Genomic DNA, 26,855 nt, shown 5'->3' with positions numbered 1-26,855 from the left:
AGCACAGAATGGTAGTGGTTGGAAGGGGGTGGTAGGCTGGAGGTCATCTAGTCCCACCCCATGCAGGTTGCAATGAATGATCAGGTTGCATAAGAACGTGTAGAGGTGGATTTTGGAAGTCTGAAGACACAGACCCCTAGCACCCTGAGAGAAGATTTTCAAGTAAAATCTCCTGTGTTCTGACTTATACCTGCTGCTTCTTGTACTATAAAAGGCACCACTGAAATGAGCCTCTTGAGGTCGTTTGTTAAGGTCCATTCTGTTGAGGTCCAGCTTTCAGATACATATACACACTGATGGTCTGTAGTAAGCAACCAGGACACAGAAGGCACTGAATATTCAATTTTCATTGCTTAATACTGAAAAGAGAAATACATAGTATTTCCTAACTCCAGTGCATATATGAGCCTGGTTTTCATATTTTCCTTGTAGCTACAATCCAAAAAACTAGAGTACTTTTCACGTAGATATTCTCTTTAAATAATATGAAGTAAAAGCTAAGACATGAAAAACAGCCCTGAACGTGCAAAAAGCCAAAGAGATGTTCTAGGCAAAGCAGCAGCAGCTTTGTTCCAGTCACAATGTCAGTCATCATCGGTAGATAATCAGTTTGCCAGTCTTCTGCAGGCACCAGGAGATCTTATCACAGAATCACTAAGGTTGGAAAAGACCTCAGAGATCATCAAGTCCAACCTCTCACCCGACACCTCAGGACTAACTAAACCGACACCTCAGGACTAACTAAACCATGGCACCAAGTGCCCTTCTCTGGACACGTTCAAGCGTCTCAAGGTTCTTAAATTGAGTGGCCCAGAAGTTGTAGTGCATTTGTTTTGTACACTGATTTCTCTCTGGAAATGCAGTGACTGAAGGATGAGGTGCCTTTCTTCTGACTGGAAAAAAGTGCTGATTCAAAAGTGCATATGGAGTTTCGGGCTTTAGCCCAAGAGGAGAAAGTAGAAGCAGATCTTCAATGGCTGCATTCCACCAGTTCCAATCCCTTGTTGCTCAGCTCACGGCGGAAGACCTGCAGCACAAGAAAAAAGAAAAGAGCAGAGGTCAATTATGTCTTCTCTTTAAGAAACTGAACTAGTTACACAACACTGCAGACTTCAAGTACTACTAAGTGTGAAGATGAATGAACATACTGTCCACGTGATCCAAAGCAATCCAATTACAGCAGCAGCTACGTGACCCACTGTATCCACAGCCACTAGCTCTTCTACTGGAACTCTCTCTTTATGGTTAGACCTTCCTCTGCAACTAGAACATGTTAAGAGCAGCCCCCAGCCCCTGCTAAGCAGCTGGTGACCTCTGAGGCTGTGAGGTTGTTCTGACCCCATGACTTTGGATCACACAATCAGGCACTTCAGACCTTTTAGACAAAGGACCAGGCCTATAACCTTAACATCAGCTGTGCAACATGCATGCATGTAAGGCTGCTGCTGTTTCTTCCACAAAGTAATGCCAGATGCTTTTGGAGTTTTTCCCCCTCTTTTGAGGAGTGCAGGAAGAGCTCTGACTCCACAAGCAAGGAAGCTGGATATAAAGGAAGTTACAGTGCAGGAATCCAGCAAGCTCCAGACTATGTGCCCAATCAAATGCCCTGCATACAACATGCATTAATCTCTCCAGGGTCTGTAGGGAGCACTGTGCTACAACAGCATGAGCAGCAAGGGCAGCTGCTCAGAGATGACAGCAGCTCACAGAGAGAACGATGGCAATGGTGCCTCAGAGCAGATCTCCATCATTCTGTGCAGCAGATTCCCAGCCACTGCAGATCATAGAATCAATAAGTTTGGAAAAGACCTCAGAGATCATCAAGTCCAACCTGTCACCCAGCACCTCATGACTAAACAAACCATGGCTTCAAGTGCCACATCCAATCTCCGCCTGAACACCTCCAGGGATGGTGACTCCACCACCTCCCTGGGCAGCACATTCCAATGGCCAACAACTCTTTCAGTGAAGAACTTCCTCCTCACCTTGGAGGAATGCAACTCCTTACAGACACCAGAACAGAAGGCACTAAGCACTCATGGTGCAATCCATAACTTCACATGGAAAAGTCTTAAGAAAAATCCCCAAACAAAAGATGGCTGCTGCATAACACAGCACTTACCTCCATTTACACCTCCATCACTCCCACACTTGTCCAGCAAGCTGCTGTTCTGCTCAAGGGTGTCTGGAGAGAGATCAGAACACAGCTGTAGTCCCCTGCTTTACTCAGATTCAAGGCACTTTCTATTGTGTTAAGTATCACAGTATCACTAAGGTTGGAAGAGACCTCGAGGATCATCGACTCCAACCTGTCACCAGCGACCCCATGGCCAGACCATGGCACCAAGTGCCACATCCAATCCCCTCTTGAACACCTCCAGGGATGGTGACTCCACCACCTCCCTGGGCAGCACATTCCAATGACAAACGACTCTCTCTGGGAAGAACTTTCTCCTCGCCTTGAGCCTAAACTTCCCCTGGTGCAGCTTGAGACTGTGTCCTCTTGTTCTGGTGCTGGTTGCTTGGGAGAAGAGACCAACCCCTTCCCAGCCACAACCACCTTTCAGGTAGCTGTAGAGGGCAATGAGGTCACCCCTGAGCCTCCTCTTCTCCAGGCTAAACAATCCCAGCTCCCTCAGCCTCTCCTCATAGGGCTTGTGCTCAAGGCCTCTCACCAGCCTTGTTGCCTGTAATGGGTTGGGGCAGAGCCCCACCACCACCACGCACAGAAATGACGACTCAAACAGATTGCAAAAGTGATGGAAAGTTTAAATAGAGAACAGTGTGTGTGTGCAGAGAACTAGAAACACAGTGACAAGAACCCCAAAACAGACCCAGAGAGATCCCATCCCCACCTGAGGGTGCACCCAAAACCCCCAGGGCTCCTCCTTCCCCCCACCCCCCCCCCATCCCCCCCCCCGCTAGGCTAGTCTCAGCTGGCCAGATCTGAGACTGCCCATCCCCCCCTGTGGCCTTGGGACTAACCAGGCCCATGGCTGGGAGACATCTCCCCCAGTTACCGGGTGGCGGAGAGGAAAGAGGAAGTGCCAGACCCCGCCGCGAAACTTATGGTGGTGCAAGGGATCACGGTAGGAAATAACCTAACTTCCTGTGTCCACCCACTGGGCTGGACTTCCGGACACAGGAATCACCCCTGTAGCAGAGGGCACCCAGCCCAAACTATGACATTGGCCTTCTCTACAACTCCACACCTTGCCAACATCAGCTGAATACCAGAAAGCCAACACCTTTCCCCAAGAACACCTCCTGACCACAGGAGAGGCACTCACCTCCATTACTTACACCACAGTCAGCTGTAATCTGGGGTTTGGCCTGCAGGGCAATAGATCCTGAAAAAAAGAGACCACAGAAGGTGTATCTCACTGCTTTGCTTCACTGTAGTACAACTCATTGCTTAGAAAACAACTACAATTCTGGTTTGGACTTCAAAAGGCCATGTGCAAAATTTATTCCCCCCCTTAAAGTCCCTTTTAGAAATGATTACAGAGCTACAAAATAGTCTACAAAATGTGCAACTCAGTTGCTGCTTCCCTGTACTCTTAGCAGATACTTCTGAGAACTACTATCTTATGACACCTTAGTGAGGAACTCACTATTCCTTTCCACTTCAACCTCCCTCAAGCAACCACTCAAGGTCCCAGAGCATAACCAACATTATCTATACTTATCATAGTATCAGTCAGGTAGTTCCAGCCCCCCTGCCATGGGCAGGGACACCCCACACTACATCAGGCTGGCCACAGCCTCATCCAGCCTGGGCTTAAACACCTCCAGGGACGGGGCCTCGACCACCTCCCTGGACAACCCATTCCAGGGTTTCACCACTCTCATGGGGAAGAACCTCCTCCTCACCTCCAGCCTGAATCTCCCCACCTCCAGCTTCATTCCATTCCCCCTAGTCCTATCACTCCCTGAGATCCTGAGCAGTCCTTCCCCAGCCTTCCTGTAGGCCCCCTTCAGATACTGGAAGGCCACAATGAGGTCACCTGGGAGCCTTCTCTTCTCCAGACTGAACAGCCCCAACTCCTTCAGTCTGTCCTCACAGGAGAGGTGCTCCAGCCCTCTGCTCATCCTCCTGGCCCTTCTCAGTTAGAGGGTAGAAAGGCTCTGCAGAGGGACCTCAACCGACTGGACAGATGGGCAGAGTCCAACAGGATGGCATTCAACAAATCCAAGTGCCAGGGGCTGCACTTTGGCCACAACAACCCCATGCAGAGCTACAGGCTGGGGGCAGAGTGGCTGGAGAGCTGCCAAACAGAGAGCGACCTGGGGGTACTGATCAACAGCTGGATGAACATGAGCCAGCAGAGTCCCCAGGTGGCCAAGAGGGCCAATGGCATCCTGGCCTGCATTTGGAATAGTGTGGCCAGCAGGAGCAGGGAGGTCATTGTGCCCTGTACTCAGCACTGGTTAGGCCACACCTTGAGTCCTGTGTCCGGCTCTAGGCCCCTCAGCTGAAGAAGGACATCAAAACACTTGAACATGTCCAGAGAAGGGCAACAAGGCTGGGGAGAGGCCTTGAGCACAGCCCTGTGAGGAGAGGCTGAGGGAGCTGGGATTGTTTAGCCTGGAGAGTAGGAGGCTCAGGGGAGACCTCATTGCCCTGTACAACTACCTGAAGGGAGGTTGTAGCCAGGAAGGGGTTGGTCTCTTCTCCCAGGCAACCAGCACCAGAACAAGAGGACACAGTCTCAAGCTGCACCAGGGGAAGTTTAGACTCGAGATGAGGAGGAAGTTCTTCACTGAGCAAGTCATTTGTCATTGGAGTGGGCTGCCCAGGGAGGTGGTGGAGTCACCATCCCTGGAGGCATTCAAGAGGAGATTGGACGTGGCACTTGGTGCCATGGTCTAGTCATGGGGTCTGTGTTGATAGGTTGGACTCGATGATCCTCGAGGTCTCTTCCATCCTTAGTGATACTGTGATACCCCCTTGCTGTCTCTTAACTTCATGGATCTCTAAATCAAGGGCTAGACCCACAGCTTTAACAACTACAGCAAAATATCCTAAGAAAACTCTGGTTATTTATGTAGCACAGACAAAAGCAGCTGTCCCCATCTTTAGCTGCTCAAGCTATAGAGTAACTCACCACAACACAACACACACACACTCAGAAGCCAGAGAACTGAGCAGCCTTATTAGAACAGACAGCAGCAGCACAAGTGGACATCTGGACAGGAAAACAGGAATGCAGACAAACCTTTCTGCATGCAGAAAGATTTCCCAAACAGGTGAAAAGAAGACTGCTAATTAATGGAAAGAGGTGAGAAGTTCCTTCACTGTCTCCTTCCCACATCTGGGTAGTTACAAGGAGAAGACAGGCCTGCAGAATGGAGTAAGAGGTTGTGCTGACACTTTTTTTTCCTGAAGCAAGCCAAGCAGGTTAGAAAAAGAAAAGCAAACAGCTGCTACTTGTTCCACGGGATATAAGTCCTGCACTAAAAGCAAGGACCAGAGTTCTGCACATCACACCAGCAGCCTGGATGTGAGGAGGAGGTTCTTCACCATGACAGTGGTGAAGCCCTGGAATGGGTTGTCCAGGGAGGTGGTTGGGGCCCCGTCCCTGGAGGTGTTTAAGCCCAGGCTGGATGAGGCTGTGGCCAGGCTGATCTAGTGTGGGGTGTCCCTGCCCATGGCAGGGGGGTTGGAACTAGATGATCCTTGTGGTCCCTTCCAACCCTGACTGATACTATCATACTATGATACTCAGGAGCAAAACCAGTGGGCAGTGATTGAGCAATCTCTGTGGAGCACTAAAGACTTCTCTGTCTGTCTTCACCAGTCCCTGAATGGATTACCAAGACACAACCAAGGTAAACTAATAGCTCCAGTAATGGCAGGTGCCCATGACTACCCAACACAGGACCTCGACTGTATGTGCACATGCTGGATATTAATTCAGAAGCTTAGACCCCACACAATAAAAAAGAAAAGGCAGATCAAACCCCCTGCTTCAACCAACAGCAGATGTTTACAAACATTTACAGCCCATGACAGGTTTCTTACCTCCATATGAGTTAAGTTTTTCTGGGCTTTTCACCCAACAGTGACGGAAGCCTGCGAAAAGAGTTATTTCTTTTAGAAAGTGTGTTTTAATTCGCAAGAGAAGAGACCAGACCAGAGCAGAGCAGGTTGGAAAAGACTTTTGAGATCATCAAGTCCAACCTATCACCATCGAATCACCCTATCCCTGTACAGTGACAAACGGTGACCCTCGACGTGTGACCCAAGAAGTGACTTGACGTTTGGGCTGCAGGTGCAGCAAGGGTGAGGGAGCCCAGTGCGGCTGAGAGCAGTGGGATACTGCCTTTTGGTCCAGACCTGAACTTTGACACCTGCCCAGGTGAGGTAGGTGAGCCACTGGGAACATAATGGGTCAGGCATTAACAAAGGACAAGGGCTTAGTCCTTGGAACCTGGAAATCATTATTGAAACATAGGGGTCTAAAAGGCAAAGATTTTGAATTAAGAAGATTACTCTTATGGGGTCATCAGTCTGTCCCTGTACAGTGACATCCCCTCTCAGTCTTCTCTTCTCCAGACTATAAAGCCCAGACTCAGCATAAAGTATTTAACAGGCCCCAGTAAGAGCCTGTTCCAACAAAAAATCTGATCATGAGAGCAGCTTCATGATGCTCTCAGAAGAGGCAGTGAAAACACACTCAAGACCAGACACCTGCTAATTAGAAACACAGTAAGTTAAACTTACTGGAAAGCAGCCCTGAGGAGAGGGACTTGGGGGTGCCGGGGGAGGAGAAGCTCAACAGGAGCTCTCAGTGTGCACTTGCAGCCCAGAAAGCCAATCAGATCCTGGGCTGCAGCAAGAGAAGTGTGACCAGCAGGGCAAGGGAGGTGATTCTCCCCCTCTGCTCAGCTCTGCTGAGACCCCACCTGGAGTACTGCCTCCAGTTCTGGAGCCCCTATTGCAAGAGGAATATGGAGGTGCTGGATGTGTTCAGAGAAGGGCCACAAGGATGAGTAGAGGGCTGGAGCACCTCTCCTATGAGGACAGACTGAAGGAGTTGGGGCTGTTCAGTCTGGAGAAGAGAAGGCTCCGAGGTGACCTCATTGTGGCCTTCCAGTATCTGAAGGGGGCCTACAGGAAGGCTGGGGAAGGACTGCTCAGGATCTCAGGGAGTGATAGGACTAGGGGGAAGGGAATGAAGCTGGAGGTGGGGAGATTCAGGATGGATGTGAGGAGGAAGTTCTTCCCCATGAGAGTGGTGAAGCCCTGGAATGGATTGTCCAGGGAGGTGGTTGAGGCCCCATCCCTGGAGGTGTTTAAGCCCAGGCTGGATGAGGCTCTGGCCAGGCTGATGTAGTGTGGGGTGTCCCTGGCCATGGCAGGGGGGTTGGAACTAGATGATACTTGTGGTCCCTTCCAACCCTGATACTATGATTCCATGAAACACACAATCTAAGGGAGAAACATACAAACTGCAGTGTTTCCTACTACACAGAGCCCAGTGTCTAAGTGCAAGAAATTCAGGGTAACCTCCTTCAAGTCTGTCAGGTTTTGCCTAAGTGGTACTTGTTCCTACCACGGTGTTTACAATACATGGTCAGAAACTTCCATATGTTCTACAGAACTTCAATCAGCATCAACATGTTAAGCTCCATCAGAAAATGCTACACATACCTTTTTTGTATAGGTATATTGCTACTCCTAGGACTAGTAGAAGTAGAAGTAGAATTAGAACCACCCAGAGTGCGGTAAGATCGGGTCTGTGGGCTCCTTGAAAACAAGCAAACAAAAAAGCTGGATTAGTTCAAAAGCAACTGTGTGATGACACACCACTTCAGGAGACATACAACCCTGAGTATGTCTCACATAGGTGTTTTTAAAAACTAACCTCCAGAAATTCATCCCCCAGAGTCAGCTATTAGCAAAGCCCCAAGCCAGCCCCAGGAAAATGCTGCATGAAGTCCCTCAGCTCAGTGAATGCTCTTCATGATTCAAAAGCCAATGGCTCTTCCATTTTTCAGCCTATGAAAGGCTGAGACAGATCCTGACCAAATGAAATTTTACCAGCTGCCTTGTACTGGGTGTGCATGGCAAAGTTTTGGAAGCAAGTGGGCTGCAGGGGTGGCTTCAGTAAGAAGATGCCACAAGCTGCCCCCATGTTGGACAGAGATGGTTCTTCTGGCTCCAAAACAGACCTGCTGCTGGCCAACACTGAGCCCATTGGTGACAGTAGTAGCATCTTTACAATAACATACATAAGAGGAGGTAAAAAACTGCTGCACAACAGCAGCTGGGAGAAAGGAGTGAGAATACGTGAGAGCAACAAGTCCGTAGACACCAAGGCCAGTGAAGGCAGAGGCAGAAGGTACTCCAGGTGCTGGAGCAGAGATTCTCCTACAGCACATAGTAAAAATATGGTGAGGCAAGCTGTGAATGCTTCTTCTGCATAGACAGATAGATATATACAAACAGAGAGATGTATATCTGTATAAATTTGATGTTGGGGGGGAATTTTCAATCCACAACATCACAGAATTGGGAAATGTTGCCAGTTTGGGACTACTCTACACATCCCACAAAGCAGATAGTACCAAACACACAAGAAGAAACAGCAGGAAAACTTCTTTTCTCCTCTCTGTATGTATCTGTGGAGCAGGTAAGGAGGCATGCTTATTAACTCATGCACATACTAGAAGGGAAATTTTATCTAACAAGCGCTAGATGACTCACTTGAAATGACTGAAGACTTTCATTCCAGTTCATGGCAAGCAGTACAAAGATGATAACACAACAGTCATTACTTTAGAATAGGATAGAATCAATAAGGTTGGAAAAGACCTCAGAGATCATCAAGTCCAACCTATCACCCAACACCTCAGAACTACTAAACCATGGCACCAAGTGCCACACCCAATCCCCTCTTGAACACCTCCAGGGATGGTGACTCCACCACCTCCCTGGGCAGCACATTCCAATGGGCAATCTCTCTTTCTGGAAACAGCTTCTTCCTAACTTCCAGCCTAAACCTGCCCTGGCACAGCTTGAGACTGTGTGCTCTTGTTCTGGTGCTGGTTGCCTGGGAGAAGAGACCAACCCCCACCTGGCTACAACCTCCCTTCAGGGAGTTTAGAGAGCAATAACATCTGCCCTGGGCCTCCTCTTCTCCAGGCTAAGCAACCCCAGCTCCCCCAGCCTCTCCTTATAGGGCTATGCTTCAGACCCCTCCCCAGCTTTGTTGCCCTTCTCTGGACACCTTCCAGCAACTCAACATCTTTCCTAAACTGAGGGGCCCAGAACTGGACACAGGACTCAAGGTGTGGCCTAACCAGTGCAGTGTACAGGGGCACAATGACTTCCCTGCTCCTGCTGGCCACACTGTTCCTGATGCAGGCCAGGATGCCACTGGCCTTCTTGACCACCTGGGCACACTGCTGGCTCATGTTCAGCCTACTATTGACCAGTACCCCCAGGTCCCTCTCTGCCTGGCTGCTCTCCAGCCACTCTGACCCCAGCCTGCAGCACTGCATTTTAAATTACACCAGGCTGAAAGGTTCAGAAGATATCTAAGTGCATCTCCCTCTATTATTAATCATTTCAAATGACAGCAGAAGCTTCAGTTCTGTTGAAATCCCTTACAAAGAGTTATCTTTCCAAGGGAGAATCAAACTGTTAACCTCGTAACCTTTCACCAACCTTAAACACTGCTAGAAGCCAAATGACTTCTGATGCTTTTTAGTCTTTAAATTCAGCTTCCTGAGAAGTCAGTAGAAACTTTACATTCCAAGTCCATGCTGCTTCCCAACCTAGCCTCTCAGACTTGCATATGCAACCCGAGTCGTTGGGGCGTCATTGGAATGTGCTGCCCAGGGAGGTGGTTGAGTCACCATCCCTGGAGGTGTTCAAGAGGAGATTGGATGTGGCACTTGGTGCCATGGTCTAGTCATGGGGGCTGTGTTTATAGGTTGGACTCGATGATCCTCGAGGTCTCTTCCAACCTTAGTTATACTGTGATACTGTAACTGTTCATTACCTTCTTCAGCTTGCAAGCACGGATCCAGACTGATTTGAGCACTCCTTTCATGTCCAGACAAAACACTGAAACACATCAAGACTGTGGAAGGAGGACGATTCGCAGGGATGGGAACTTCTGAGCCCTGACCAGGCAGTGTCTCTGTCCCAATCGTGCACGTGCAATCCACAGGCAGACGGGAATCTGCTGTACACCTTAGTTTAGCATTATCAGTGCTGTTGCAATTCATTTCAAGTTCTAAAAGGAGATCTAAAAGAAGGAAAAAAAATATTCTGCATTACTTTGGTTATACACAGCCTTCAATCCTAGCACAGGACAAGGGCTGGAGCAACACAAGCAGCAGGGTAGCGTACATATGAAGTTACACGTGTGTGTATGCAGCGAAGGTATTTCTGAAAGTGGCTCTGTTGGTGGTCCCTTCAGTGCCCTGCTCAAGACCCCTCATGGCTCACTGTCAATAGGACTAATATACACACTGGCCAACTATACTTCACAAAGACCACTAGTCAAGCTGCAAATACCATGGAGGACACAGATCCCCAAGCATTTGTAACCTGCCTGCAGGAGCACCTTCAGTAGATATCTGCTCCCTGGGATAACTGAGTCCAACTGCTCAAAAAGCTTTGTCATCTGCTTGAATAGAATCAATAAGGTTGGAAAAGACCTCAAAGTTCATCAAGTCCAACCTACCACCCAAAACCTCATGACTACTAAACCATGGCACCAAGTGCCATGTCCAATCCCCTCTTGAACGCCTCCAGTGATGGTGATTCCACCATCTCCCTGGGCAGCACATTCCAATGGCCAATCTCTCTATCTGGGAAGAACTTCTTCCTAACATCCAGCCTAAACCTGCCCTGGCACAGTTTGAGACTGTGTCCTCTTGTTCTGGTGCTGGTTGCCTGGGAGAAGAGACCAATTCCCACCTGGCTACAACCTCCCTTCAGGCAGATGTACACAGCAATAAGGTCTCCCCTGAGCCTCCTCTTCTCCAGGCTAAGCAACCCTAGCTCTCTCAGCCTCTCCTCATAGAGTTTGTGCTCCAAACCCCTCACCAGCTTTGTTGCCCTTCTCCAGACACCTTCCAGCAACTCAGCATCTTTCATAAACTGAGAGGTCCAGAACTGGACACAGTACTCAAGGTGTGGCCTAACCAGCGCTGAGTACAGAGCAGAATGACCTTCCTGCTCCTGCTGGCCACACTATTCCTGATACAGGCCTGTATGCCACTGGCCGCCATGGCCACCTCAGCACAATGCTGGCTCATGCTCAGCCTACTAATGACCAGTACAACAACTCTCTCCGTGAAGAACTTTGAACATACCTTCTGGAAGTCATTCCAAGCTGACTAATCACAGGCACACAAGATGCCACCTCCGAACAACTTCAGAGCGCCTAAGAAAGTTAACAAGCGAGCCAAAGAACAGACCCCTGCTCCTATTTGCTGTCCTGACAATAATCCCCTTTCTAGCCTTATTGAAGTGAACAAAGTAGTGCAAATCCTTCATGTAGCTCTCCCACTACTCACCTGCAACAGTAAGTAGAGTGCTTGACTCGTGAGTTCCCTCAGCATCCATCCACTCCAAGGTGTATGTGTCTGAATCGTTCCTTTCCAGCTGCGATGCAGTGACACTCCCATTTTCCACGTTCAACGACATTCTGTTCTCAAAAGGAGGATAGTATTGCTCCACATTGCTTGAGCTGTCCCATTCAGCCACTTTATCCTTGCCTCTCTTCAAAATAATTTCATATACTTCTCCATGGTGTTTTGCTTCAAAAGTATGACTTCCTCCTATGAAGGCAAATTGCTGCTCGCAGCAGGTGAATCCTGCAGGGAAAAAAAATAAATTAAAAGAAATAAAATACAAGATGCTTTATAAAACTACTGCTTGATTAATCTTGTATTGCACTACCAGGTACATTCCAACTTAGCTTAGAAGCTCATCATGATCACAGTATCACAGTATAACTAAGGTTGGAAGAGACCTCGAGGATCATCGAGTCCAACCTATCAACACAGACCTCATGGCTAGACCATGGCACCAAGTGCCACATCCAATCCCCTCTTGAACACCTCCAGTGATGGTGACTCCACCACCTCCCTGGGCAGCACATTCCAATGACAAATGACTCGCTCAGTGAAGAACTTTCTCCTCACCTCGAGTCTAAACCTCCCCTGGTGCAGCTTGAAACTGTGTCCTCTTGTTCTGGTGCTGGTTGCCTGGGAGAAGAGACCAACCCCTTCCTGGCCACAACCACCTTTCAGGTAGTTGTAGACAGCAATGAGGTCACCCCTGAGCCTCCACTTCTCTAGGCTAAACAATCCCAGCTCCCTCAGCCTCTTCTCATAGAGTTTGTGCTCAAGGCCTCTCCCCAGCCTTGTTGCCCTTCTCTGGACACGTTCAAGTGTTCCGATGTCCTTCTTCAGCTGAGGGGCCCAGAACTGGACACAGGACTCAAAGTGTGGTCTAACCAGTGCTGAGTACAGGGGCACAATGACTTCCCTGCTCCTGCTGGCCACACTATTCCTAATGCAGGCCAGGATGCCACTGGCCCTCTTGGCCACCTGGGCACACTGCTGGCTCATGCTCAGGTGGCTGTTGATCAGTACCCCCAGGTCCCTCTCTGTTTGGGAGCTCTCCAGCCACTCTGACCCCAGCCTGTAGCTCTGCATGGGATTGCCATAGCCAAAGTGCAGCACTCGGCACTTGGACTTGTTAAATGACATCCCATTGGATTCTGCCCATCTGTCCAGTCTGTCAAGGTCCCTCTGCAGAGCCTTTCTACCCTCTGACTAACATCTGCCCCCAGCTTGGTGTCATCTGCAAATTTACTGATGATGGACTCAATGCCCTCATCCAGATCATCAATAAAGATGTTAAAGAGGATGGGGCCCAGCACTGATCCCTGGGGGACACCACTGGTGACTGGTCTCCAACTGGATGTGGCACCACTCTCTGGGCTTGGCCCTCCAGCCAGTTCCTAACTCAGCACAGAGTGTAGTGGTCCAAGCCAGGGGCTGACAGTTTAGCCAGCAGTTTGCTGTGGGGGACAGTGTCAAAGGCCTTGCTGAAGTCCAAGTAGACCACATACACAGGCCTCCCCACGTCCACCAGATGGGTCACCTGATCATGGAAGGAGATCAGGTGGTGCACAGTGAGGCACATGTCAGTTAAAAAACACCCAAACCCAGCCTGTCTCGCACAGTCATGTGAGAGGAACCACAAAGGAAGCCCCCAGTTTCCATATTCTGCTCCCAGGTAGGATCACTGTCCTGATGACCTGCTCTTTCCTAAGCTACTCTAGCCTCAGTGCTCAAGTTCACTTGAATTAGGCCTCCTGTCTGTACTGTGGTGAAAAGATGAAATTAATGCCATCACCAGCAACATCATAGCATGCAGTGCTACAGGTTGGGGACAGAGTGGCTGGAGAGCAGCCAGGCAGAGAGGGATCTGGCGGTGCTGATGATGGTAGGCTGAACAGGAGCCAGCAGTGTGCCCAGGCAGCCAGGAGGGCCAATGGCATCCTGGCCTGCATCAGGAACAGTGTGGCCAGCAGGAGCAGGGAGGTCATTCTGCCCCTGTACTCAGCACTGGTTAGGCCACACCTTGAGTCCTGTGTCCAGTTCTGGGCCCCTCAGTTTAGGAAAGATGTTGGGTTGCTGGAAGGTGTCCAGAGAAGGGCAACAAAGCTGGGGAGGGGTTTGGAGCACAGCCCTGTGAGGAGAGGCTGAGGGAGCTGGGGTGGCTTAGCTTGGAGGAGACTCAGGGGAGACCTTGTTGCTCTCTACAACTACCTTAAGGGAGGTTGGGGATAGGCAAAGGTTGGTCTCTTCTCCCAGGCAGCCAGCACCAGAACAAGAGGACACAGTCTCAGGTTGCACCAGGGGAGGTTTAGGGTGGAGGTTAGGAGGAAGTTCTACAGAGACAGTGATTGCCCATTGGAATGTGCTGCCTGGGGAGGTGGTGGAGTCACCATCACTGGAGGTGTTTAAGAGGGGACTAGATGAGGCACTTGGTGCCATGGTTTAGTTGATTAGAAGGTGTTGGATGATAGGTAGGACTTGATGACCTTGAAGGTCTCTTCCAACCTGGTCTATTCTATTCTATTTCTGCATCATACTGCAGAATGCCCTGACTGAAGCTGCTGCTGAGCAAATAAAATGCAGTTTTCCCAGCATGAATATTCACAGAGCTAGTAAAAAGCATGCTTCTGAGACAAAGTTGCTACTCATTTCAAAGTTTCTGCCCTTAAACCCTGGGGATAACTAGGGATTTCCTTTGGAAACGTGACTGAAGAAAGTTTAATTTCACAGACAACCTGTGTGAAACAGCATCCCAAACTCTGAGATCTAGCAGAGCTGCCAGCCAGAAATAGGACCTCTGCAGAAACCATTTAAATGCAATCAGTTCTGAATCAGTCATGCTGTGAAAAAAATGTCCATGGAGTCACTACAAATAAGCACCAATTAAAAAAAACAAAAACAAAACTCAGGAGAGAGGTTAAGAAACTTCCCCGAGTTTTTATTAAATACAGCTAGATGTGCAAAAAAAGGAAAATAATAAAAGTCTACTCATCCAACAGATGAGGCCAAACTCTGCAGCATGGAAGGGATATTATCAACCCTTCTAGCCCCTAAATACTCTCTGACTCAGTAACCCTTGCAGACGATATGTCAACAGTAGAATGGGAGCTAGCAGGGAGGGGGAAAGGATGGACACCTCTCATTACTTCAGACAGTGAACAAGTGACTGAGCTGGGCAGTGTCCCCACCACCCATTCAGTGTCTGTGCTGAGCTGTAAGCCAGCTTCTCCTGCAGCACTACCCCACAAAAGACTGTATTTTTTTCTCATAAGCCTCAGTACTGTCCCAGGATATAGAATCAAAGAACCACAGAACCATTTCATAGAAACACACAATCAGTAAGGTCGGAAAAGACTTCAGAGATCATCAAGTCCAACCTATCACAGTATCACCAAGGTTGGAAGAGACCTCAAAGATCATCAAATCCAACCTGTCACCCAACACCTCATGACTAGACCATGGCACCAAGTGCCACATCCAATCCCCTCTTGAACACCTCCAGGGATGGTGACTCCACCACCTCCCTGGGCAGCACATTCCAATGGCTAAAAACTCTCTGTGTGAAGAACTTTCTCCTCACCTCCAGCCTAAACTTCCCTGAGCCGCGGGGGTGGGGACACCGGGACACGGGAGTGAGACCGGGGCGGGCGGGCGCGCACACGGAGCCAGGGGGCGGGCGGGCGCGCACACGGAGCCAGGGGGCGGGCGGGCGCGCACACGGAGCCAGGGGGCGGGCGGGCGCGCACACGGAGCCAGGGGGCGGGCGGGCGCGCACACGGAGCCAGGGGGCGGGCGGGCGCGCACACGGAGCCAGGGGGCGGGCGGGCGCGCACACGGAGCCAGGGGGCGGGCGGGCGCGCACACGGAGCCAGGGGGCGGGCGGGCGCGCACACGGAGCCAGGGGGCGGGCGGGCGCGCACACGGAGCCAGGGGGCGGGCGGGCGCGCACACGGAGCCAGGGGGCGGGCGGGCGCGCACACGGAGCCAGGGGGCGGGCGGGCGCGCACACGGAGCCAGGGGGCGGGCGGGCGCGCACACGGAGCCAGGGGGCGGGCGGGCGCGCACACGGAGCCAGGGGGCGGGCGGGCGCGCACACGGAGCCAGGGGGCGGGCGGGCGCGCACACGGAGCCAGGGGGCGGGCGGGCGCGCACACGGAGCCAGGGGGCGGGCGGGCGCGCACACGGAGCCAGGGGGCGGGCGGGCGCGCACACGGAGCCAGGGGGCGGGCGGGCGCGCACACGGAGCCAGGGGGCGGGCGGGCGCGCACACGGAGCCAGGGGGCGGGCGGGCGCGCACACGGAGCCAGGGGGCGGGCGGGCGCGCACACGGAGCCAGGGGGCGGGCGGGCGCGCACACGGAGCCAGGGGGCGGGCGGGCGCGCACACGGAGCCAGGGGGCGGGCGGGCGCGCACACGGAGCCAGGGGGCGGGCGGGCGCGCACACGGAGCCAGGGGCCGGGCGGGCGCGCACACGGAGCCAGGGGCCGGGCGGGCGCGCACACGGAGCCAGGGGCCGGGCGGGCGCGCACACGGAGCCAGGGGCCGGGCGGGCGCGCACACGGAGCCAGGGGCCGGGCGGGCGCGCACACGGAGCCAGGGGCCGGGCGGGCGCGCACACGGAGCCAGGGGCCGGGCGGGCGCACAAGGCCTGCGCCTCCCTCGCCTCCATTTGCCTTCCGCCCCCCTTCCCCCCACCCCCGCCCCCGCCTCTGACTTACCCAGCAAAGAGGCAAAGAACCACCACAGACAAATAAGCAACTTCATGCCTACTGGCAAAAAAAAAAAAAAAACCAACCAAAAAACAAACCACAAAACAACCAATAAGACCCAAAGAGCAGAAACTTAAGGCCCCGGATGCAAGCTGCTGCTGCCGCGGGCGAGGCCGGGCTCTGAAGGCACTTCCGCAGCAAGCACCAGCGCCTGCGTCAACCGGTCCCGCGCGATCTCCCCACCACCGCGCGATCCCCCAGCCGCACGCCTTAAACTTTCCCCCACCTTGGGTGCCAGCCAGGACTGTAAAGGTTTAAGGTTTCACGGGAGAGGAGGGGGAACTGCAATTCATCTAGTGCGGGTATCTTGTTCTGTGATGCTACACAGTTTACTATGGGTCCTGCACAACCTCAGCACAAAAGGGTTTTGGAAACCAGCTTTCTGGGTTGTATGCTAGGACACGGGAAAGATCTAGGAGGAGACCCATTAATGCAAAAACAGGTAGCTGAATACTGTAATAATTGGTAGCTGATGTATAGAATCAGAGAATCAATAAGGTTGGAAAAGACCTCAGAGATCAAGTCCAACCTGTCACCCAACACCTCAGGACTAAATCATGGCTTCAGAAGATCAAGAAAAAGCAAGAAAAAAGCCTTAAAGTGAACTGTTAATGTGTTGGTAACGTGAACTGTGAATAATGTTAATGTCTATGTCTCTATCAGACTGAAATGTGTTAGTGATGGTAAATGAGCTCACATTGGTAATTCCTGGTTAACACCTGGCAGGGTCAAGGATGCCGATCTTTACAGTGATGCTAATCTATGGTACTAATAATAATGCTGGTCATAGTATCATAGTATCATTCAGGGTTCGAAAGGACCACAAGGATCATCTAGTTCCAACCCCCCTGCCATGGCCAGGGACACCCCACACTAGATCAGCCTGGCCAGAGCCTCATCCAGCCTGCTCTTAAACACCTCCAGGGATGGGGCCTCGACCACCTCCCTGGACAACCCATTCCAGGGTTTCACCGCTCTCATGGGGAAGAACCTCCTCCTCACATCCAGCCTCAATCTCCCCACCTCCAGCTTCATTCCATTCCCCCTAGTCCTATCATTACCTGACACCCTAAAAAGTCCTTCCCCAGCCTTCCTGTAGGCCCCCTTCAGATACTGGAAGGCCACAATTAGGTCACCTGGGAGCCTTCTCTTCTCCAGACTGAACAGCCCCAACTCCTTCAGTCTGTCCTCATAGGAGAGGAGCTCCAGCCCTCTGATCATCCTCATGGCCCTTCTCTGGACACATTCCAGCACCTCCAGATCCCTCTTGGAATAGGGGCTCCAGAACTGGACACAGTACTCCAGGTGGGGTCTCACCAGGGCTGAGCAGAGGGGGAGGATCACCTCCCTCGACCTGCTGGCCACACTTCTCCTGATGCAGACCAGGATCTGATTGGCTTTGCGGGCTGCAAATGCACACAGAGCTCATGTTGAGCTTTTTGTCCACCAGCACCCCCAAGTCTCTCTCCTCAGGGCTGCTTTCCAGCCAGTCCCTGCCCAGCCTGGATTTGTGCCTGGGATTGCCTCGACCCAGATGCAGGACCCTGCACTTGCTCTTATTGAACTTCATGAGGTTGGCTTGTGCCCACCTCTCCAGCCTGTCAAGGTCCCTCTGGATGGCCTCCCTTCCCTCCAGCTGTCTGCTGCACCACACAGCTTGGTGTCATCAGCAAACTTGCTGAGGGTGCACTCAATGCCACTGTCCATGGCACCCACAAAGATGTTGAACAAGACAGGTCCCAGACTGATGCCTCTGTAAAGGTAGATCTGGCCAGGCTCTAGCTTCACAGACAGAAAACTTGCAGGCAAACAGCAAGAGCAAAAGAGCTTCACTGCTTTGCCCAATACAAAATTACACATAATAGCATTTTTGCTCATCCTAGTAATACTAATCTCTTATTGGTACCATTAAAACTTCTTTCCCTTTTCTTCCCTTTTTTTTTTTATATAACATTTCACTCTTCTTCTTAACAAAAAACACTTGATTATGCCTGAACACATTGCACACAGGGATTGAGGCACAAATGCAATCCTTAGCACTGTCTTTTACAATCTGCTTTAAGAGGGGAATCGACGGAGTCCTGAAGGGAACCTGCTTCCCCGCTAACCCCAGATTCCATTATTCCTTCTCCACTGCTGTGGAGATAGGAGACAGCCGCCCAGCAACACCATCCAACTCAACTAGGAAACAGCCAGTAGTCTGACTGACCTCCACCTTGCTACAAGCAAGAGCTGCAGAGTATCTTCCACATACTTCCCATCTACTAGCACTCAGTTCAAAGCATCCGCGTCTAGCAGAGTAATCGCTGATGCACAGAAAGATTATGATATTGCTATATAGAGCCAGGAGCCACCCGAGTCCCGCCATCTAGTGGCCACGCAGCAGAACTGCACCATTCGTTATATAAATACAGAAATAGTGTGGAGATAGTTCAATTAAGTTCTAGTCATAACACTAAGACACTTATGGAATGTATTTCACGAACGTGCACTAGAACATGTATATAAGTTAGTGATTCATCAGCTATTAATCATTTTTATAATAAAATAATATTTTCATACTTCATATTTCATATTCATAAATTTCATAACTTCTTCACACCTTCCATTCTCCTTGTGCAGGCTTACTCTCCCTCCTGCTGGCCGTGGCCACTGATACCATGCACTTGTGTAACAGGTCTGCTTGGGAGGGAGTTTCCTTTCTTCACAGCAGCCTGTAGGGTGCTGCATTCTAGATCCATGACCAAAATTGGATTGGTAACACACCACAATGTTTTGGCTACCGCAGAACGGTGCTTCGACAGCATCAAGACCTCCTCTCTATCTCACTCTTCCCAATCCTAGGAGTAGGTTGGGGACAGGCAAGAGGTTGGGAAGGAGACACAGCCCTGACAAGTGACCTGAATTCACCAGATATTCCCTATGGTATGTCCTACTCAACAATAAGTAGCCATCGCCCAAAGAAGTCCACTGGTGGGAAGGGTGAGGTGATTGCCTTTGCATTACTTCATTCTCCCCTTCATTCTACCCCTCCACTTATTGTCTTTCTCTTGACCCATGAGCTTTTCTTGCCTCTACCCTCCCAATCCTCTACCCCATTATCCTGAGGAGTGAGTGAATGACTAGGTTGGGCTTCACAACTTGTTTCCAGATCTCTACCCCCCTCTGACTCTCCTCTGAGGCAGGAGGATCTGGATCACAACCATGCATCTGAAATCCCCGTGTCTTTGCAGGACCCCGGGGGGGGGGGGGGGGGGGGGGCGCGCAGCAGGACCCCGGGGAGGGGGGGGGAAGGGAGCGGAGGGCGCAGCAAGCCCTCGGGATGGGGAGGGGAGGGGAAGGCGCAGCAAGCTCCCAGAGGGGGAGGGGAAGGGGCAGCAAGCCCCCGGGGGGGCAGGGGAGGGGAAAACGCAGCAAGCCCCCGGGGGGGAGGGGAGGGGAAGGTGCAGCAAGCCGCCGGGGGGGGGGCGGGGGGGGAGGGCAGGGTAAGCGCAGGAAGCCGACGGGGGGGGGAAACTCACAGTGCAAAAGAAAGTCACCTAGAAATCCTCAGAGCAGAGGAACGATACACAAGGCTGTCTGTCAGTCAGTTATGCTGCTCGGCCCATTCAGCGACAGCAGCTGCCTTGTAGTGTAATTTTAATCCTTCTAAACCCGAACTGCCACTGCCGTGCCGATGACCTCGCTGCGCACCCCGAGGCGGCAGCGGCCAGCCAGGAAGCCCGGGAAGGCACGGTGACAGGTACCCCGCCTCACGCCATTACCGCTCCCTCTGCCCCGACAGCGGGGAAGGAAAGCAGGGGGCTCGGGGAGGGTGTCCCCCGCCACTGCCGCCCCCCTCTCGACTTACCCAGGAAAACTACAAGTAACAGGAGCGACCTCAGGTAGGGCGGTAGCTTCATCGCCGCTCGAGCAACCTGCTGGCGCACAAATGAACTGACGCTCGCGACCGCCGTGTCTCTTTCTGCTGCCGACTTTGCCGAGGAAGCAAAGCCCGGACGCCACGCCGTGCCCTGTGCCGCACGGACCTCACTCTGCTATTCTCACATCAGGCATCTTGCGGTAGGCGACTTCTAACTTTCCGTGCCCCCAGCCAGAGTCCTGTGGCCGCTCTTTCGTTCCTGCTGTTTCGTCTCCGTCCTGTTCCTCCGTCGGTCCTCACAAACCACTCCAATATGGTGGACCTGGGCGTGACGTCACGACTATCATCCAGTCCAATCCCCGTGCTCAAACAGGGTCACATGGTCACACAGGAACGCGCCCAGGCAGGCTTTCGGTGCCTCCCGAGCAGACTCTACAGGAAAGTTTCCCTTGTGTCACGCTCGGCGACCTGGGCTGCTCTGCACTGTTTCGGCTATCGATTAACAATTTTCTAGCCTGAGTGAATTTCCCTGTGACTGCATGTCCACTTGACCACTCTGCATTTGCAGTGCACACGTGCCTCTGCCAGCTCCTGCTCTGTGGGTAGGGAGATGACATTTTCAACTGCGTTAGGCACATTCAGCATTGGCTTAAATGTGCAGCCAGAGCAATCTTTTCGATTTTATTTAAAGAATTTGTATACAAAGTCAAGTTTGTTTGCTTTATTAACCCTGACTCGTCCTCAAGCAAACTGTGCTTTGTGATTCGATGCTGTAAAGAAATGCAGTTTGAAAGTCTCTGCTACAATTTTCCCATTGCTGGCTGCATTGGGTTGGACTGAGCTGGAGTTAATTCTGCTCGCAGCATCCTTCTAGTGCTGTGTTTTGCAGCACTAGTTCATAACACAGCAGTGATTTGGCTACTGTTGAATAAGCAGCCAGGCTGTTTCCTTCCAACATTTCCCTGCCCTAAGAGTACATTGAGGGGTGGGCAAGATCTTGGGAGGGGACATGGCTGAGCCAGCTGACCCAGACTGGGCTAAAGAGGTGTTCCATACCATATGACATCAGCTCAGATAGAAGAATGAAGTGAAAGAAGAAGTGTGGGGATTTGTCCATGACACCTGTCCTCCCAAGTAACCCCCAAGCTTAGAGAGCCCTGCCTCCCGAGACCAACCATGGTCCTGCTGCTGGGCAGTAGAGACTAACCTCTCTCTCTCTCTGCTTTTTGCTTCCACACAGTCTATTGCTATTTGCTTATTATTGTTATTGCAACTGCTTCACAACTTGTTTCCAGACCTCTACCCCCTCAGACTCTCCTCTGAGGCAGGAGGATCTGGATCACAACCATGCATCTGAAGTCCCCGTGTCTTTGCTTTTGAATTCAGGACAGAGTATATCCAACCCAAAATTTTGCAGCTCAGACCTATTTCTTCAAAGACCCAAAAATGGAAGTTCTCAGCCCAGTGTGCTGCACATCTCAACGTGGATCTCTGACAAATTTTCTTAAGCTTCACAATTTTAATACAGAAGCAACCCTGATGAGATGCCTCTTAATGAGCTGCATACGACAAATATCCACTGAGCTGTAATTCCAAGTAGGAGAAGACACTCCTCTCTCTGAATGTAAATGTGCAGGCATGCACCTTGGTGACACCTCTGGATTTGTCTGGATTCTTTTTGCCAAACCACTGCTTTAGAACTAAAGTTCTGGGCAAGTCTGTTCATTTTATACTACACAAACATCAACAACAATATTCCAACTCAACTTTGCTCATACACAGCCTCACCAGGGCCAAACTAAATGTAGCAGCAGAAGTTTCACAAAGGTAGCAGAGCACCTCTGCCTTTCAAGTACCATGGCAGAGTGGCTAGCACATTGGTCAACCAGCTCCCACACCTCTCTCATACTTGGTTATGTTGCACCCCCTTAACAGCAAGGGGACACTGGTGATTGTACAGCCAAGATACACACAACATTATTAGCAAACATTACCTACTCACAACTCTCATCATTGCTCTAGATCAAGTAGAGGTTTTACTAAGGAAACCAGGTGCAGTTTGTCATGCTGCTTTTTATTCCCCTTTTTGCACACATTTGAATTCACCGCCATTGCTCCTCTCACTTGGACAATAACACAGCCTTATAACCTAAGGATTTTAGCCTCATGTAGTCTTCCTACCTTCTGGGCCTCACACTCCACAAATTACCTCTGAGCAATAGGGTGACTTAATACAGTCACTGTTACTCTGATCATTTAGTTAACCTATTTTACTGTGAAAGACTATGGAACTGAAGGCATTCTCTAGGAGGCAAAGAGTGGTCCCTGTCTTTACAAGACTCCTTCCTACCTGATGTTCCATAGCAAGGGAACTTCACTTGTGCTGCAGAAGCCAACAAACAGAGCACTGCTCCAGGGAATTCACAATACATAATGAAGGTTATTTGAGGACCATGGTTTCCAAACGTTCTTCTCTGCTGTGATGGCCACTCCATGGGCCACTGGTGGAAACAGAGCACATAAAACCACACAAGTTCGTTCTGTGGCTATAGCATGACAGGCTCTGAGCATACAAACTTAGGATAACCTAATCATGTAACTCCTGCTTCAGGCTTACAGAGGAGACTACTACTGACAGTACTTTGAGGCAACCTAGGCTCAGCTACTTTTCCTCTCAAGAACATAAGCAATAAGGCCCTTCTTCAGGTCACAGACAGGCAGTGGCTCCTCATGGCAGGCAGCAACTGCCCCTTCTCCCAGTAGACAGTTCTCAAGCAGTTCCCCCAAGCAGCTCCCTAAGCAGCCCCTTAAGCAGTCTCCAAGCAGGTCTCTAAGCAGTTTTCCAGGCAGGCTCCTAAGCAGTCTTGCAGAGTTTCACACCGTGCTGCCAAGCTGTTGCCACCTGCCCTGACTGGGGCAGCAGAGTGCACGCCTAAAGCCATCTCCAGGGCTTTCACATCCCAAAGGATTCTTCCAACCATGCTGAGCCATAAATATGTTTCTGGACCCTTACAGATGGCACAAGGCTGATTGTACAACGCTGAACAAGGCCAAGTACTATGTGCTTCACTTGGGTCACAACAACCCCATGGTAAGCTACAGACGTGGGGATGTGTGGTCAGAAAGTTGCAACGTGGAGGGGGACCTGAGTGTACTGCTGGATAGACAACTGAGCGTGAGGTAGCAAGGAATGGGCCCTTTTTCTAGGGCTGGTCCAAGGAGGGGGGCGAGTTTTTGGTCGTTCCCCTTGCAGGAAAAAAGAATCAACGCTCACCAGCCAAGACCTGGGAGAAAGAGACGGGGAGACGGGCCCTGCCCACTTGCCACGGAGGGGGAGGGGAGGAGGCGGGGTAGTGCGCAAGATGGCGGGGGGGGCGGGGCGCCAGACCACATGGCAGGGAAGTAGCTGGGGAGCAGCAAGCCAGCAGCAACTTTTTTTGACCCTTGCAAAGTGGAAGGAAGCCAGAGAGCAATGGCTGCAACGTCCTCCCTCTTATACCCCTTCTGGATGGCGGGGGGGGGGAGGGGGGGGGGGGGGGAGCGGAACAGACCAAGTCAATTTCCCAGGGGAAAACACACCCTCCAGTGAGGGCAAACACCACCCTCACAAGTCCCTCCCCCCCCCCCGCCGTTTTTTTCCAGGATGGGCATAGCCCACCACAGGACTCCACTCTGCCCTTAGGCCGGACCCAGGGCGCACCAAGCCGCCGAGTACGGGGGGGTGGGACAGGAAGCTGCCGGGGAGATGGAGAGCGCAGCAAGATGCCCGGGATGGGGGGGGGGAGGGGGGGGGGCGGGGGAGGGGAAGCGCAGGGCACCTAGCCGCCGGGGGTGGGGGGGACGGGCGCAGCGGGGGCGAAACTCCCATTGCAACAGAAAAAGTCACCTAGAAATCCTCAGAGCAGAGGAACGATACACAAGGCTGTCTGTCAGTCAGTTATGCTGCTCGGCCCATTCAGCGACAGCAGCTGCCTTGTAGTGTAATTTTAATCCCTCTAAACCCGAACCGTCACTGCCGTGCCACTGACCTCGCTCCGCACCCCGAGGCGGCAGCAGCCAGCCAGGACGCCCGGGAAGGGGTAGTGAGACGTGCCCCGCCTCACGCCATTACCGCTCCCTCTGCCCCGGCAGCGGGGAAGAAAAGCAGGGGGCTCGGGGAGGGTGTCCCCCGCCACTGCCGCCCCCCTCTCGACTTACCCAGGAAAACTACAAGTAACAGGAGCGACCTCACGTAGGGCGATAGCTTCATGGCCGCTCGAGCAACCTGCTGGCGCACAGCAGACAACGAACTGATGCTCGCGACCGCTGTGTCTCCTCCTACTGCCGGCTCTGCTGAGGAAGCAAAGCCCGGACGCCACGCCTTGCCCTGTCCCGCACGGACCGCCCTTCTCACATCTAGCATCTTGCCGAGGGCAGTTTCTTACTTTCTGCGTGCCCAACCGTCATCCTACGGCCGGGGTCTCCTTCCCGCCCCGCCCGCTGTTGGATAGCTCACTGCAGCACTAAATGGTAGGCTTTGGAACCAACGTCACGAGTATCATCCAGTCCAATCCCCGTGCTCAAACAGGGTCTCCTGGTCACACAGGAACACGCCCAGGCAGGCTTTCAGTGCCTCCCCAGCAGACTCTACAACCAAGTTTCCCTTCTGTCATGCTCAGCAACCTGGACTGCACTGCACTGTCTCTGCTATTGATGAACAATTTTCTAGCCTGAGTGAATTTCCCTGTGACTGCATGTCCACTTGACCACTGGGCATTTGCAGTGCACACGTGCGTCTGCTACAATATTCCCACTGCTGGCTGCATTGGGTTGGACTGAGCTGGAGTTAATTCTCCTCGCAGCATCCTTCTAGTGCTGTGTTTTGCAGCACTAGTTCATAGCATAGCAGTGCTTTGGCTACTGTTGAATAAGCAGCCAGGCTGTTTCCTTCCAACATTTCCCTGCCCCAAGAGTACATTGAGGGGTGGGCAAGATCTTGGGAGGGGCATGGCTGAGCCAGCTGACCCAGACTGGGCAAAGAGGTATTCCATACCATATGACATCAGCTCAGATAGAAGAATGAAGTGAAAGAAGGAAGTGTGGGGATTTGTCCATGCCAACTGTCCTCCCAAGTAACCCCCAAGCTTAGAGAGCCCTGCCTCCCGAGACCAACCATGGTCCTGCTGCTGGGCAGTAGAGACTAATATCTCTCTCTCTGCTTTTTGCTTCCACACAGTCTATTGCTATTTGCTTACTATTGTTATTAAAACTGCTTCACAACTTGTTTCCAGATCTCTACCCCCCTCTGACTCTCCTCTGAGGCAGGAGGATCTGGATCACAACCATGCATCTGAAATCCCCGTGTCTTTGCTTTTGAACTCAGGACAGAGTATATCCAACCCAAAATTTTGCAGCTCAGACCTATTTCTTCACAGACCCAAAAATGGAGGTTCTCAGCCCAGTGTGGTGCATATCTCAACGTGGATCTCTGACAAATTTTCTTAAGCTTCACAATTTTAATACAAAAGCAACCCTGATGAGATGCCTCTTAATGAGCTGCACACTACAAATATCCACTGAGCTGTAATTCCAAGTAGGAGAAGACACTCCTCTCTCTGAATGTAAATGTGCAGGCACGCACCTTGGTGACACCTCTGGATTTGTCTGGATTCTTTTTGCCAAACCATTGCTTTAGAACTAAAGTTTTGGCAAGTCTGTTCATTTTATACTACACAAACATCAACAACAATATTCCAACTCAACTTTGCTCATACACAGCCTCACCAGGGCCAAACTAAATGTAGCAGCAGAAGTTTCACAAAGGTAGCAGAGCACCTCTGCCTTTCAAGTACCATGGCAGAGTGGCTCGCACTTCGGTCAACCAGCTCCCACACCTCTCTCATACTTGGTTATGTTGCACCCCCTTAACAGCAAGGGGACACTGGTGATTGTACAGCCAAGATCCACACAACATTATTAGCAAACATTACCTACTCACAACTCTCATCATTGCTCTAGATCAAGTAGAGGTTTTACTAAGGAAACCAGGTGCAGTTTGTCATGCTGCTTTTTATTCCCCTTTTTGCACACATTTGAATTCACCGCCATTGCTCCTCTCACTTGGACAATAACACAGCCTAATAACCTAAAGATTTTAGCTTCATGTAGTCTTCCTACCTTCTGGGCCTCACACTCCACAAATTACCTCTGAGCACTAGGGTGACTTAATAAATTGTCCAGTTGCTGTTACTCTGATCATTTAGTTAACCTATTTTACTGTGAAAGACTATGGAACTGAAGGCATTCTCTAGGAGGCAAAGAGTGGTCCCTGTCTTTACAAGACTCCTTCCTACCTGATGTTCCATAGCAAGGAAACTTCACCTGTGCTGCAGAAGCCAACAAACAGAGCACTGTTCCAGGGTGTAGTGGGTTGAGAGAGAAGGCCTAGCTTTCTCTCCCCCACAAAGAGGAAAAAAAGACCACAGCTAACTCAGCCAGAGAAGCAAAGGGATGTAGCTAAATTTACAAGCAATGGGAAAATGCAAGATATGTACACAATATATACAGCATTTACAATATATATACAGAAATATACAGCAAAGAAAGACACAGGAACATGACCCCCACCTCCAGACAGAGGAGGGTCC

At 51.3% G+C, this 26,855-nt stretch overlaps 1 protein-coding gene across 10 annotated transcripts in view; it reads right to left on the bottom strand.

Moving 5' to 3' along the window:
• Nucleotides 1-327: 327 nt before the first annotated feature.
• Nucleotides 328-26,855, bottom strand: part of LOC137455290 (uncharacterized) — a 33,951-nt gene continuing 7,423 nt past the window's right edge. For 2 of the 10 annotated variants that reach the window (XM_068165978.1, XM_068165975.1), the window contains exons 2-8: nt 11,542-11,841; nt 10,014-10,262; nt 7,658-7,753; nt 6,026-6,076; nt 3,291-3,350; nt 2,123-2,185; nt 328-1,027 (exon numbers count right to left, since the gene is read on the bottom strand). In XM_068165978.1, the coding sequence (XP_068022079.1) occupies nt 1,014-1,027; nt 2,123-2,185; nt 3,291-3,350; nt 6,026-6,076; nt 7,658-7,753; nt 10,014-10,262; nt 11,542-11,841 (833 nt within the window). In that variant the 3' untranslated portion in view covers nt 328-1,013. Of the gene's footprint in view, nt 1,028-2,120; nt 2,186-3,290; nt 3,351-6,025; nt 6,077-7,657; nt 7,754-8,713; nt 8,730-10,013; nt 10,263-11,541; nt 11,842-16,316; nt 16,704-20,217; nt 20,995-24,426; nt 25,099-26,855 lie in introns of those variants that run through there. The other 8 variants (XM_068165970.1, XM_068165976.1, XM_068165979.1 and 5 more) reach the window with 8 other exon arrangements.

The sequence above is a fragment of the Melanerpes formicivorus genome, unplaced genomic scaffold (genome assembly GCF_026170545.1).
Source record: "Melanerpes formicivorus ecotype bairdi unplaced genomic scaffold, bMelFor1.0.p_v2 SCAF_95, whole genome shotgun sequence".
Classification (NCBI taxonomy): domain Eukaryota; kingdom Metazoa; phylum Chordata; class Aves; order Piciformes; family Picidae; genus Melanerpes; species Melanerpes formicivorus.
The sequence above is the reverse complement of the archived record's forward strand: the minus strand, read 5'-3'. Positions and strand labels throughout refer to the sequence as shown.